Here is a 13,782-nt window from a genome sequence, read left to right as displayed (position 1 = left end):
CTTCCGCTCCCAAAACTTCTTCATCCTGTCGGACCTGGCTGCCTTTTGGTTGTCAGTAATGGTGTACTTTCTTCGTTCAAATCTTGAATCGTAAGTGTTTATTCCTTAGAATCCTCTTCTCTGTCTTCAATTTGGAGCATTGATACATTTAATTCTTCTAAATCATTTATGATCTCTGTGAAGCAAGTGTTCTTTGTTTTGTTTTTCCAGAAGTAACTAAATAACTGCTTTGCTATTGGGATTCTGGCAGTCTAATTAAAAAAAGAAAGATAGAAAGAAAGAAAGAAAGAAAGAAAGAAAGAAAGAAAGAAAGAAAGAAAGAAAGAAAGGCAATTTTCCTTTTCCGCATTGTATCTATTACTCTACTGATTTGCTTTCACGATATACCAAATTAAGTAATAATCTCCACTGGCCATCTACTTGGTGTGTCTTATTGATGATTGTCCTGATGAGTCTTCAATCTACTTTCTGCAATTTATCGGTTGCTAACTTAGTGCTCAACTTGAAGGGTGTTTCACTAGCATAAGTTGCTTCAGGTTTTACAACTGTATTGTAATGTTAAAATTTAGCATTTATGGAGAGAGATTTTTTTTTTTTAATAAGTTAGCCAGGTGATTCGCTGTGCTGTTTCCAGTTTAGATGTTCTGCTGTCGAGTGATGTTTTCTCTCTTTTGTGTTTCAGGTTATAATTTCTCCAAGATATTTGAACTTATTTACAATCTTAATTTGTTTGCCATTGTCAAGGTGAATGGCTGGTGTTTCAATTCTAAAGTCGGCATCATTTCAGTCTTTTCAGACGAGATGGTAATTAATGTACAGTAGAACCCTGCTTAACCGAACTTCGCTTAACCGAAACCCGGCTAACCGAAATTCTCTGGCAAAATTGTATTTTAATATTTTGTTTTTACCCTCTTGTTCTTAGCTGTCAATATTAGTAATTCTCTTACTATATGTGCTGATAGCTACTAGGCGAACCCTATTTTTATATTTTGACTTATGCCAGAATACATGTGTAGCATAAAACAAAACAGTTTCTTACCCTCTAGTTTGTTCCATTATACATTTTTTCTTGAACAAGCAGCAGCAATAATAATAATAATAATAATAATAATAATAATAATAATAATAATAATAATAATAATAATAATAATAATAATAATAATAATAATAATAATAATAATAATAATAATAATAATAATAATAATAATAATAATAATAATAACAACAATAAATTAATTTATTAAATTAAATTATTAAATTAATTTTATTATTATTATTATTATTATTATTATTATTATTATTATTATTATTATTATTATTATTATTATTATTATTATTATTATTATTATTATTATTATATAACTTCCCGCCAATACGCAGGCAGGCTGTTACACTCGGTATGACAAGGCAAGTTTGCCGTGTGGATAATAATTATAATATAATATAATATAATTATAATATAATAATTATTATTATTACTGTATTATTCGACAAGAAGATTATGCAGACGACACCGACCTTGACAATAGTAGTTCTGAGAATCGAGTTAACATTACATGATGGATGCATTGGAGGTAAGATTGATTTCGAATTTTTATTAAAATACAGTAGTACCACACGCTATAATTACAGTATTGTAATACAATTACTGTATACAGTAGTCAGCTCAATAGTAACAAAAAAATGTTTCATTATTTCAGATCGCTTTTCGCTTTGTTGAACAAAGCAATGAATCTACACCAGCTGATGTACAGTATTGTTGATTAAACAGTGGCGCGACATAGCTGCATGACAGCGCTGCACCAAGAAAATTCAGAAGAAAATCACTGATTTTATACAATCAGTGACATAATGTAAACATTTTAATGTTAATAGACAGTATGCACCTTTGCTTAACAGAGTTTATGCATTTTTATTTCGACATTTAACTTCCGAAAATATTTACCATGTGTCATCCGAAAAAATGCATCAACCCTTTATTTTGGATAAATGGGGTTCTACTGTATGTAAATAAAAAAACAACAATTTGATATATTACACGTAGGACTAACTGGAAATGGAAGCAACTGACCGGCTGACAAAGAAAGGACCACACCAACGTCACCAAGTTAATAAGAATGTCAAAAGACTTGTCAAGCTCAAAACACAAGAAGGATTCAACTAAAAGAGTGGTAAAATATATATCCTCTTGGAAAATAAATAAAAGTAAATCAAGAAAAGAAGCAGAGGCAAATTTTCATAAAAATACTGTAAATTGGGGTAACCTCGGCCACTTTCTCGTATATTTTTAAAATTAAAATGTGAAATATTCCCTTGAATTTTCTGAAAAATATAATGTAAGTTCTGCCATGCTTGTTCTTCATTTTTAATTATGAACATAATTCTAATTCTTATTCAGTAATGAATTATGATTATCGAAAGAGTGGTCAGAGTTACCCCATGTATTGGGGTAACTTTGGCTGCCATAAAAATAACTCAAGAAACAAATGTTCTTTTAAAAACGTGCAGAACACCCAGTATCAACAATCACAAATAAATTAAAACAATTCGTGGTGAAACAGATGTATAGTGATCAAATTCACATTTTCCCCAAAGAAGAAACTATTTTATTTAGCCTAAGTGTACAAGCATAGTATGATATTACAAATTACATGTTGCATTGCATAAATATTTGTAATGGTACAAAAGATAATAAATAAAAGGTACAAAAATCATAAAACCCAATTGTATGGAGAGAAAAGGAGGTTGGAAAAGAAGCAATCTTCTAGACTGTCCTCATAATACACTGCCTTCTGAATTAGAATATATCTCGACTGTCAATCAAGTTCTTAAATGTGTATCATCCATGTTAAATGATATCCGTCTATTTATCATAGAAAATGGGAACTGTCTTTTCCCTCCCTATCGGGATAAACTTCCCCATTTATTGTTATTGTGCCTTTACTAATCTCTTCTAAAGTGTTCTTGAAGTAAACAGGATTGTAATTACAATACCCGCGGCTGCGTAATGTTTTCCTGTATGTTCTTGGCATGGCTGAAGTTACCCTAGAAGAGGACAACTTTTATCACAAAACTATTCCCTGAAAAAGCTATTTGAATAAAATGCATCAAATTGTGTTGATCAGTTACCAGGCATACTTACATTCTGACCCCTAAACCACTGGAATGGAGAATCAAATGCTGGGGATAGAGAACAGTTTGTTTTCTGCTGTTATCAGACAAGACAACAGTCGGGGCTGCAAAAAAAATCGACTGACTCAACAACGAGCCTGCCAACGTTCTTTGGACTACCAAGTGTTGATAGAGCATTCTATTGTATGTGCATTTTAGTTGTTGCAAGTGGTTCATCTTTTTCAGTATAGGAGGCAGGAGAAAATAATTGTTGCTATTCGTCAGTGGCCGAAGCTACCCTGTATGGCCGAAGTTACCCCACTTTACGGTACTGGTTATGACTATCTTGTGACACACCTTCATGAATCAGAATTTTTATTAGCAGTTCCTGCACTAAATACCAACAGCAGAATTCTTCAATGGACAAGTATATGCTCAAAATTTGACTGCACCTGTCAATAGCAGAACAACCTGCCACAGCTGTACACTCAGATGCCGGAAAATTAATGAAAAAAATTCCAAAATCTGCCATTTAATTGCATTTGTACACCTGGGCACAGTTGTATGTTGAGGATGGCCCATTTTGCTTTCCAGTGAAACACCAAATAAATGTTTGTGTTTTCATTTAATGGCAATTCTATTCTTCAATATTTCAAAATTCATATCAGACTGCTTCATGGCTATGTGGAGGGGATAGTCTCAAAAAAGATCTTTTAGCACATCTTTTTTTCTTTCTGAAAAAAGTCTTTGGATTATTTAAACAGTTTCCATAAAGCTCACAAAAGATACCAAGTCATAGATAACTTTGTATGGAAGAATTTAGCTGAACCCTAGGAGTTATGGTTAGAAAAGAGGATGAGATGAAGGTTGCCACAATGGACAAAGCATAACAAAACAATGAAATGTATAATTTCAGCTTACAATGATAAATTTGTCAGTTACATTATTCTAATAATGTCCATATATTACAAGTGTTATACTGTAAATGTAGCAATGGTTTCTGAGCATTGAATCAAGAAAAAGCCCCTTGAGCTCCTAAGGCGTAAGATGTACTGTAGTAATTTATATCTATTTTACTACTTGTTATGCACGATGCTATAGCAATGAATGAAAATCCACAACCTGTTTCCAGTCATTTGACTGGGTCAGGAATGGAATGAATCATGCTCCCACCTAGCGGCGAGGACAGGAATTGTGCCGGCTGCCGAAGCCTATCGTACTCCTCTGGGGCAATGATTAATGACTGACAGATGAAATGAAATTATATTGGAGAGTGTTGCTGGAATGAAAGATGACAGGGAAAACCAGAGTATCTGGAGAAAAACCTGTCCCACCTCTGCTTTGACCAGCACAAATCTCACATGGAGTGACTGGGATTTGAACTATGGAACCCAGCGGTGAGAGGCCAGCGTGCTGCCGCCTGAGCCACGGAGGCTCCGCTATAGCAATATATATCCATATTTAAAACAGAGCTTTGTTGAGTTTTGACCCCCACCATTGCCATCAGTCATTAGACTATGGACTTCAGTGTGAGCTTTCTATTTTTATATGTTTTTACGTTGCACCAACACAGACACGTCTTACGGCGACAATGGAATAGTAAAGGGTTAGGAGTAAGAACGAAGTGACCGTGGCCTTAATTAAGGTTTTGCCTGGTGTGAAAATAGGAAACCACAGAAAACCCTTTTCAGGACTGCCGACAGTGGGGTGGTTTGAACCCACTATCTCCCGAATGCAAGTTGATGGCTGCGTGACCAAACTGCACAATCACTTGTTCCGTTCTGTGGTTTGTTGTGCCATGGGGTTTAGTTTTGTTCAGCAAATGTCATTTTCTGCTCTGATGAGTGTTTACAGATACTCATAAGTAAAGTAAAATTGTTTTATTTATTTATTTATATGCATAAATATGTTTAAGTTATTATATGATCATGTTATTATGCCATCTATCATTATTATTATTAATTTAATTACCAACCCAAGGTTATAACACATTATAATTTACTTTCAGGATAATTACAAAGTTCAAGTTATTTAGAACTGTGCAATTTAATTCTTGGTAAAAATCTTTTCTTATTTTCCTAGTTATGTCAGAATCTGGTTTAATGCTGTAAAAGAAGACAGGCAAGTTTCTTAACAATGTAACAGAAATCCTAATATTAAACAGAGATCAGTGAGGGAAGTTACCTCTGTCTGTCCTAAAGCAGTTGACAAGCACAGCAGCAGAGGTTGCCATGGTAATCATATGTAAATAAACATATTACTGTCTTGACTAAAAATAACCACAGACAGATCTCATCAAAGTAAGAATCAATACACAACTCAAAATTATGGCACAGAAGAAATTTCTTGTAAGACACCATCCTGTGATTTGTCATCAACTATAATTCCATTAGAAGTGTTATGCAAGTACAGAATGCTGTCTCCATGTGGTTTTTCTCTAAGATTCTTTTGATAAGTCATACATGAATCGCATTCATCTTTGTCCACCTTTATTTTTTCCTTCACATATTCTTTCTGTAAGCAGTCAAAAATAAATGTATATATTTGCCGACAGTGCCATATTACACAAAAAAATACTAGCTAGATGATATTCAAGTGATGGCTCTTATGATCGGTGCCAGGCGGATGACCCCCAAAAGGATGATGGAAATTATGAGAGTATTGGGAATCAGCACTGATGAACTCATGGACTGGGAACTTAAAGCTCTCGGGGGGTCTATCCTCATATTGTGACATCACCTGTACTCATGGAATTAAGATCAACTGACCACCTCATGTCTCAATCATACTTATATTTTAAGTTTGGTAGGAATTATTTCTCAAGTTGTTCACAAATCTTTTCAAATATTTAAAATGTTTTTGTAGCTTTTAATTAATTTGTTTTTCAGTATTGTTTAAATTTGTCAATCTAACTTCACAAACATTTTTAATTTTTAGAGTTCTTTACAAACTATTTATTTTTTACATCAATATTCACTGTATTGTTGGACTTACAATGGATATGATTCACAACAGAAAAGAATTTAGAAGCCGAGTCGACAGCATCAAAACATTCCAGGAGAAACCACCAAAATGTAGACGCAAACTCATCATATCTGAGAAAGAAAGGAAGATCAGAAGTGAAAGGATGAAGAGGTTCTGGGAGGAGAAGAAGATAAAGCCGTAAGTTCAATGCGGTCCATAGGCGGCCAAATTCGGAAACAAGAAGAATAATTCACTGTATTGTGTATTCTTTGTCTTCAGGCAGCCTCTGAGTGAAGGAAGAACTTATAATAAAATGTACAGTTATTTTATGGTTCACATTTCAAATCCAAGAGCCTCCTTGGCTCAGGTGGCAGCGAGCCGGCCTCTCACTGCTGGGTTCCATGGTTCAAATCCTGGTAATTCCATGTGAGATTTCTGCTGGACAAAGCGGCTGTAGGACAGGTTTTTCTCCGGGAACTCCAGTTTTCCCTGCCACCTTTAATTCCAGCAACACACTTCAATATCACTTCATTAATTTTTTTTTTTTTTTTTTTTTTCTATTTGCTTTACGTCGCACCGACACAGATATGTCTTATGGCGACGATGGGACAGGGAAGGGCTAGGAGTGGGAAGGAAGCGGCCGTGGCCTTAATTAAGGTACAGCCCCAGCATTTCCCTGGTGTTAAAATGGGAAACTCGTCGCCATAAGACCTATCTGTGTCGGTGCGACGTAAAGCCCCTAGCAAAAAAAAAAAAAAAAAAAAAAAAAAAAAAAAAAAAAAAATGGGAAACCACGGAAAACCATTTTCAGGGCTGCCGACAGTGGGGTTCGAACCTACTATCTCCCGAATACTGGATACTGGCCGCACTTAAGCGACTGCAGCTATCGAGCTCGGTCACTTCATTAATCATTGCCCCACAGGTGCGTGACAGGCTTTGTCAGCCAGCACAATTCCTATCCTCGCCGCTATTTGGGGGCTTCATTCATTCCATTCCTGACCCGGCCGAACGACTGGAAACGGGCTGAGGATTTTCATTTCAGATCCATACAGCAAGACTTTGTGCATATAATATATAGCCAGTTTTTTCTCTGTTTTAAGCCTCTTCTCCTGTTAATCAGCAGCCTTTCTTTGTTAAAGCTTCTTTTTCCTATTCTGTACACAAGGAACATGACCACACGATAGGACCAACACAAAAGGACAAGGACAATCTCACTCATCAATCCCAGTTCTTCTACATCCGTTTCTTCTTAGTCTTGGCTAGCTTGTTTATGCTTCCTATCTTCATGTCCCTATCACCCAATATATGACTTGATTTGACACTTGTTTGTTCCTTTCTATTTATTTTTCAAATTCTAGTGTATGATTTCATTTTTTAATATTTCTAGTGCTCTACCAGAATCCTGCATTTGCTTTATCCTTTCATGCATACCTACTTTCTTCTTTTTACCTACTCTTTTCTTATCGAAGAGATCATCATCATCATCATCATCATCATCATCATCATCGTTGTCTGTCCAGAAATGCCTCCTCTATCACCAAAGACTACCAATTCTCTCAACATCCTCTCTCACCTGGTGTAGTCTGCTGTAACAAAGCACATGGTGGTGTTCTTGTGCCATACCATGTTAGGATTTTTGCTTACAAGTTTTGCTTAATGTTGCGCCGACACAAATAGGTCTTATGGCAACAATGGGATAGGGAAGAACTTCCAGTTCCATTTTGATGTCATCGTCCTTACATGGTCCTTGCGTGTTTTTTGGAGGGTAGTTCGTAGAAACTTCATTTCACATGCTTGCAGTTTACTAACTTCTCTCTTTTTTAGTGTAGATGTTTCTAGACTGTACATCAGAATGGACACATAGTATGACTTATGCAGAGTCATTTTGGATCTCATGAGCACTTTGTTATCTCAAAGTAGATGTCTTACGAGGTTGTAAAAGTTGAAACTTCTAGTTCTATTTCTTTATCACAGTGATGTTTGTTTGTTCAATCCTTGTCCCGTTTCTATGGGGTCGGGTATGAGGTAAGATGAATCTGTTAGGGCGGGTTTTTATCACCAGATGCCCTTCCTGACATCGACCTCATCAAAGGAGTTAACTAGACAAAATATGATATATGATAGTAGGAAGGGAGAGGGTGAAATCCAGTGCCAGCACATAGCCTACTCCTGTCAAATAGCACCAAGCTCAAGGCTTTACGTTCCCGTCCGATGGTCTAATCACCATCAACAGTGTTATGTGCCCTCACTCCACATGAGCACTGCAGAGAGGTTTGGAATTTAATCCATGCTTTTGGCATGCAATCTAGTGATTAGCAATTATATACCACAACCCCCACTAACCTGCCGGACAACATTCTGATGGTGAAAATTAATTCAACCAACGGGACTCGAACCAGCTAACCATGGTGTCAGACAGTTTAGACTTCAACACCTTAATGATCATGGCCACCAGGTAGGCTTTCTTTATCACAGAGATATGGTATTAAAATTGGCAGGAGAAATATGTTTGGTTCATGTAGAGTGAAGAAGCGTGATGGCGTCGGAGAAATGAAAAAGTTTGAAAAATGTGAAATGGTAAAGGAAAATAAAGAGAAAGCCAGGAACAGGTGGTAAAAGTAAGTATACAGAACAACACACTTAAGAGACAAAAGATGAGAGTACAGGAATGGAAGACTAAAAAGTCCACAAAGTAGAATCATAAATGCTCAAGTAAGAAAGCTAGCAGAAGCAAAATATCTCCTTGACAAGCCATTCTCTTTTTTGTTGCACTGTCATGGTTTTCATTGCTTCCCTGTCTTTTACCACCATTTTCCAGACTCACACATTCCGTTTATCATATCTTACCACACATTCCTGCTCATTTCACATGTCAGTTTCGATATTATAGTTTTTAACGAATTAGAGTGGTGTTACAACATAAAAGTAATTGAGAAGTCTCCACCTTATCCATACATTAATTTATTTACTAAAGTAGTAAATTCTGTCAGTACTGGTTTCGATCCCTAGGGGATCATCCTCAGCTGACACACAAAAAGATTTATATAATTACAAAAACATCACATATGGGAGGTTGTACCTTCATTAATAGTCCAATTGAATCAGACATTGAAAGATTGTTTGTTGATATATTAGTGGATTCATCTATTGGCTTAAAAATACCATTGAGTGAGGTATATAACTTTGTTATGTCTAGGTTATTGAACATCAAGTGGATTTTACACTTGTTCACATTAATTATAAAACTGAGATAAAGTATACACTTATATACACTAGTGTTTGTAATTGATGTACAGGCTTAAAAATCTATAGTATTGAGGCATATTGTTTCATTGTATCTAATCTAAAAACACCAAGTAAGTTTTTACATTTCTTGCATTAATTCTGGGACGTTACATTTTTGTAAAACTAGTCCAATTGGACCAGGAGTTAAAAATACTTATTAAAATAGAAAGGATTCTGAATTTAAAATTCCTTGTTGTATGATATATGTTGCCTCGTGTACCTATTTTTAACGTAAAATGGGGTTTACACTTGTTTACATTAGTATTATAAAATATGTATCAACATTATCGTCTTATAGTGTACAACATAAAAAGTTTTGATCCGACATAGCAAGCCGGTTAAAAATATTTGTAAACCAGGTGAAATAGTAACAAATGGAATAGGTATAGATCTCGACAGGCAGCCGCACAGAGCACATAGCACCAGCACTCAACATACACATACATTCTACAACATATAAGAAGCCTCCACGCTATCACCACTATAAACGCATATTCTCAATTTAAACTTCTTTCAAGATGCACGACACATCAAATGCAACTCAAATCATAACAGTCACCATTTGACTCAGTGACGGCATATGTAACTCTTCAATGATATTTACAAAGCAAGATAATTTCATCACTAGCAACAATCCATGAAAATCGCAACTAATGATAAAGCAACATAAGCTTCGACTTACAATATACTTACTAATTCACCAGTGCAGTGTAGTAATGTAAACAGTGAAAATTAGAATAAGGAATTGTACCTATTCCATTTGTTACTATTTCACCTGGTTTACAAATATTTTTAACCAGCTTGCTATGTCGGATCAAAACTTTTTATGTTGTACACTATAAGACGATAATGTTGATACATATTTTATAATACTAATGTAAACAAGTGTAAACCCCATTTTACGTTAAAAATAGGTACACGAGGCAACATATATCATACAACAAGGAATTTTAAATTCAGAATCCTTTCTATTTTAATAAGTATTTTTAACTCCTGGTCCAATTGGACTAGTTTTACAAAAATGTAACGTCCCAGAATTAATGCAAGAAATGTAAAAACTTACTTGGTGTTTTTAGATTAGATACAATGAAACAATATGCCTCAATACTATAGATTTTTAAGCCTGTACATCAATTACAAACACTAGTGTATATAAGTGTATACTTTATCTCAGTTTTATAATTAATGTGAACAAGTGTAAAATCCACTTGATGTTCAATAACCTAGACATAACAAAGTTATATACCTCACTCAATGGTATTTTTAAGCCAATAGATGAATCCACTAATATATCAACAAACAATCTTTCAATGTCTGATTCAATTGGACTATTAATGAAGGTACAATCTCCCATATGTGATGTTTTTGTAATTATATAAATCTTTTTGTGTGTCAGCTGAGGATGATCCCCTAGGGATCAAAACCGGTACTGACAGAATTTACTACTTTAGTAAATAAATTAATGTATTGATAAGGTGGAGACTTCTCAATTACTTTTATGTTATAGTATCTATCAATATGGACATGAAGCTAATAGATTATATTAGAGTGGTGTTATCAACTCTTATAGGGTGACAGTCATGTGTCACAGTTATGGGGTTCCAATTGATCTGGTTTTGTTTCTACTTACATGTGTCATGCTCCCATGCAACCTCTCTTGGTCAGTTATTCTAATCTGCCAGTTCCAGTAGTATTAATATTGCAAAGACTACAATTCTTTTCCTTTTCCAACCTTGTAAAGCATGTCTATAAGTACAGGCCGTGAAAGCATCAATGGCAAGCCTTTTTTATTTATGTCCCTTGAAAATTTCTATATTAAACTGTGTATTGTCCTTCGGTTACAGTGAGAACCCTATCACTGATGCATCCTCTATTAAGAGTGATTAAGCGTGCATTATTTTTTCCATTATTGATATTTATGCATTCCAGCGATTATACTGAATGCTACTGATCATCTTTGGTATAGTTTTCTTACTAAATGCACTTGTGATCTCTCTTGTCAACATTCAAAGGCGATGTTAGGAGTCAATTAGTAATACCCATCGACTGGTGTAGTGTAAACAAAATTCAAAATGAAAGAGGAAAACATGTTCTTGTAATAAATGCATAAAAAATGTGGCCGACAACAGTTGTTAACTTGTTAGAAATAAAGGCTGAAGTAAATGATCGCTTAATTTTAATGCTATGTACTGAAATTAAGTAAGAATGTGAAACACCTTGAGATACGGCAGAATGGACAACCAATTTCAGAGGTTAGTTTATATTTTCTTTTGTCTGGTTACATTCTGGAAAGGTAATTTCCATGTACATTTATAGCAAAAAGAGTATTTATTATTACTCTACTGGCGGTCAAAATATGTTTTCATTATACATATATGGTTAAGGTTAGGCAGCATTGTTTGAATAAGAAAACCAAAACATTTTCCACAGAAGCCTCTGGACTGGTACTATTACAATTTTTAAAAATGAAACTGAATAGACGCATAGTATCGTAATTAGGAAAATAACTAATGAGGAAATCATCTGAGAAAGTGCAAGTTTTGAACAAACTGATTGCCGTTTCATACAGTATGTGTGTGGATTTTATCTGACTCAAAAAATTGGATACAACGTCAATCCACTATAGCGAGTAGATTTTTCACCATTATAAATTCTTGATATAATGGACATCTACTGTAATTATGTTCTATAAAATTGAACATCAATATTTACAAGTTTGTGAACCATGACATTATTTTGAAATATTTTGATCCTAAAATCACTCACCTTTGACATTTTTCCCTTCAGTGCGTTGGATGGGATGGCCGTCGGTGTGCTGTCAGACGACTGACTGTCACGGGACTTTGTCCGTACCGTAACCTGTTTAGGGTTCAGTCCCAGCAACTTGTTGATATCAATAAGAGCATGGTCCCCTGGAACAGTTCAAGTATTCGTTTAGATATCTCATCAACTGTCAGAGAACATGAGTATGGTCCCCTGGATCTGTCTGAGTACAATTTCAGATATAACAACTGATATATCATACAATATTATGAAAACATTGCATGTATTTTAAACTGATTTCTGGACATCACCTTATTTTCTGACAATCGTGGATCTTGAGTTGACACAAGGACTTAATATAACTAATATAGCCATGCTATTTTTACTGTTAAGAAGCCATATTTAGTGGATGATTAATTCATGACATATGGCCTCCAGAGTGGCCTGGTTAGGTCTTTCGAGTTGGTGCCTGATAGGTGATCTTCACGTCTGAGAGAATGAGGGCCCTACCTATTATGAATTCTAATGATGAAGACGTCACACACATACACACACCCATCCCCTGAACCACTGGAATTAAACAATAAAGATTAAAATCTCTGACTCAGCCGGGAATCAAACCCATGGTCCCTTGGGCCAAAGGCCGGCAGGCTAACTATTTAGCCATGAAGCCAGACATATTTAGTGGTGTTGCCTGTACAGAGTAACTTGCACTTCACATTTATAGGCTGATTGAAATCCCTTAGGAGATGTCAATTAGTTCCATTAAGTGAGTCAGTCTGCTTGATTTCATCTTTCCTATTCAAACTCACTTGAACAACTATCATACACTTCAACTCCAATGGCATTACGTTTGGTAGGCTGAGGGAGTCTTTCAATGTTATGTCTTTCATAGCTGCCTTGGTAGATCAGTGGTAGAGTGTCCAACTCATGACCTCCAATTCCCAGATTCAATCCCAGCTGACACAGTTGATTTGTGAAGGACGTTCAAAAATCTTGTCACTTGCTGTCATTGTTGCTGGCAGGTTACAGATCTCCAATGGTACACTCAGTGTCACCAGACAAAATTAAATTAACTCAGCCACAATATCCATTCCAGTAGAAATTTTAGTACGCCCAGATGCGTATGTGTTTAGTAGAGCTGTTTGTTGCAATATAGGATACTTTCTTCAACTTCTCATGATTTGTCTTTCAATGGTATAGCAATTAGTGTCCTTAATATATTAGAGCATTTCTGAGTAATAGACAATGGTCACATTGCCCTTGAATGTGAGAAAGGGTTTCATGTTTCATTGTCTGGGCATCCATATCTCCACCAGGAACTAACCAAGGACTGACTGAGAACTACTCTTACTGCATTAAACATAAAAGCGAAATATACTGAATTGAATTACTTCCCAGTTTATGTGTTACTATTACAATGAAGCGTACCTCACGAGAAATATGTTAAATGAACTACATGATTATCGTTTTTTTTATTTAGACATCTTCCTACAACATTTGAATGCTACCACAAGGACAGCTACGGGAGGCACAATCCCTAAATTTCTTGTACAGCTATGGGATTCTCTCTGTCTCAACCGGATGTGACTTCACAACATCACTATTTCTGCAATACGAGGTTCAATAACCATAATCCGCAATCGTCTATATAACATT

General features: G+C 35.4%; 1 protein-coding gene across 1 annotated transcript in view; it reads right to left on the bottom strand.

Annotated features, from left to right (window-relative positions):
* Positions 1-13,782, bottom strand: part of Rbp (RIM-binding protein) — a 388,051-nt gene that overhangs the window by 130,379 nt on the left and 243,890 nt on the right. Inside the window, exon 17 of the mRNA XM_068230934.1 lies at positions 12,127-12,272. Coding sequence (XP_068087035.1) covers positions 12,127-12,272 — 146 coding nt within the window. The remainder of the gene's footprint in view (positions 1-12,126; positions 12,273-13,782) is intronic.

This window comes from Anabrus simplex, chromosome X, assembly GCF_040414725.1.
Source record: "Anabrus simplex isolate iqAnaSimp1 chromosome X, ASM4041472v1, whole genome shotgun sequence".
Taxonomy (NCBI): Eukaryota; Metazoa; Arthropoda; class Insecta; order Orthoptera; family Tettigoniidae; genus Anabrus; species Anabrus simplex.
The sequence above is the reverse complement of the archived record's forward strand: the minus strand, read 5'-3'. Positions and strand labels throughout refer to the sequence as shown.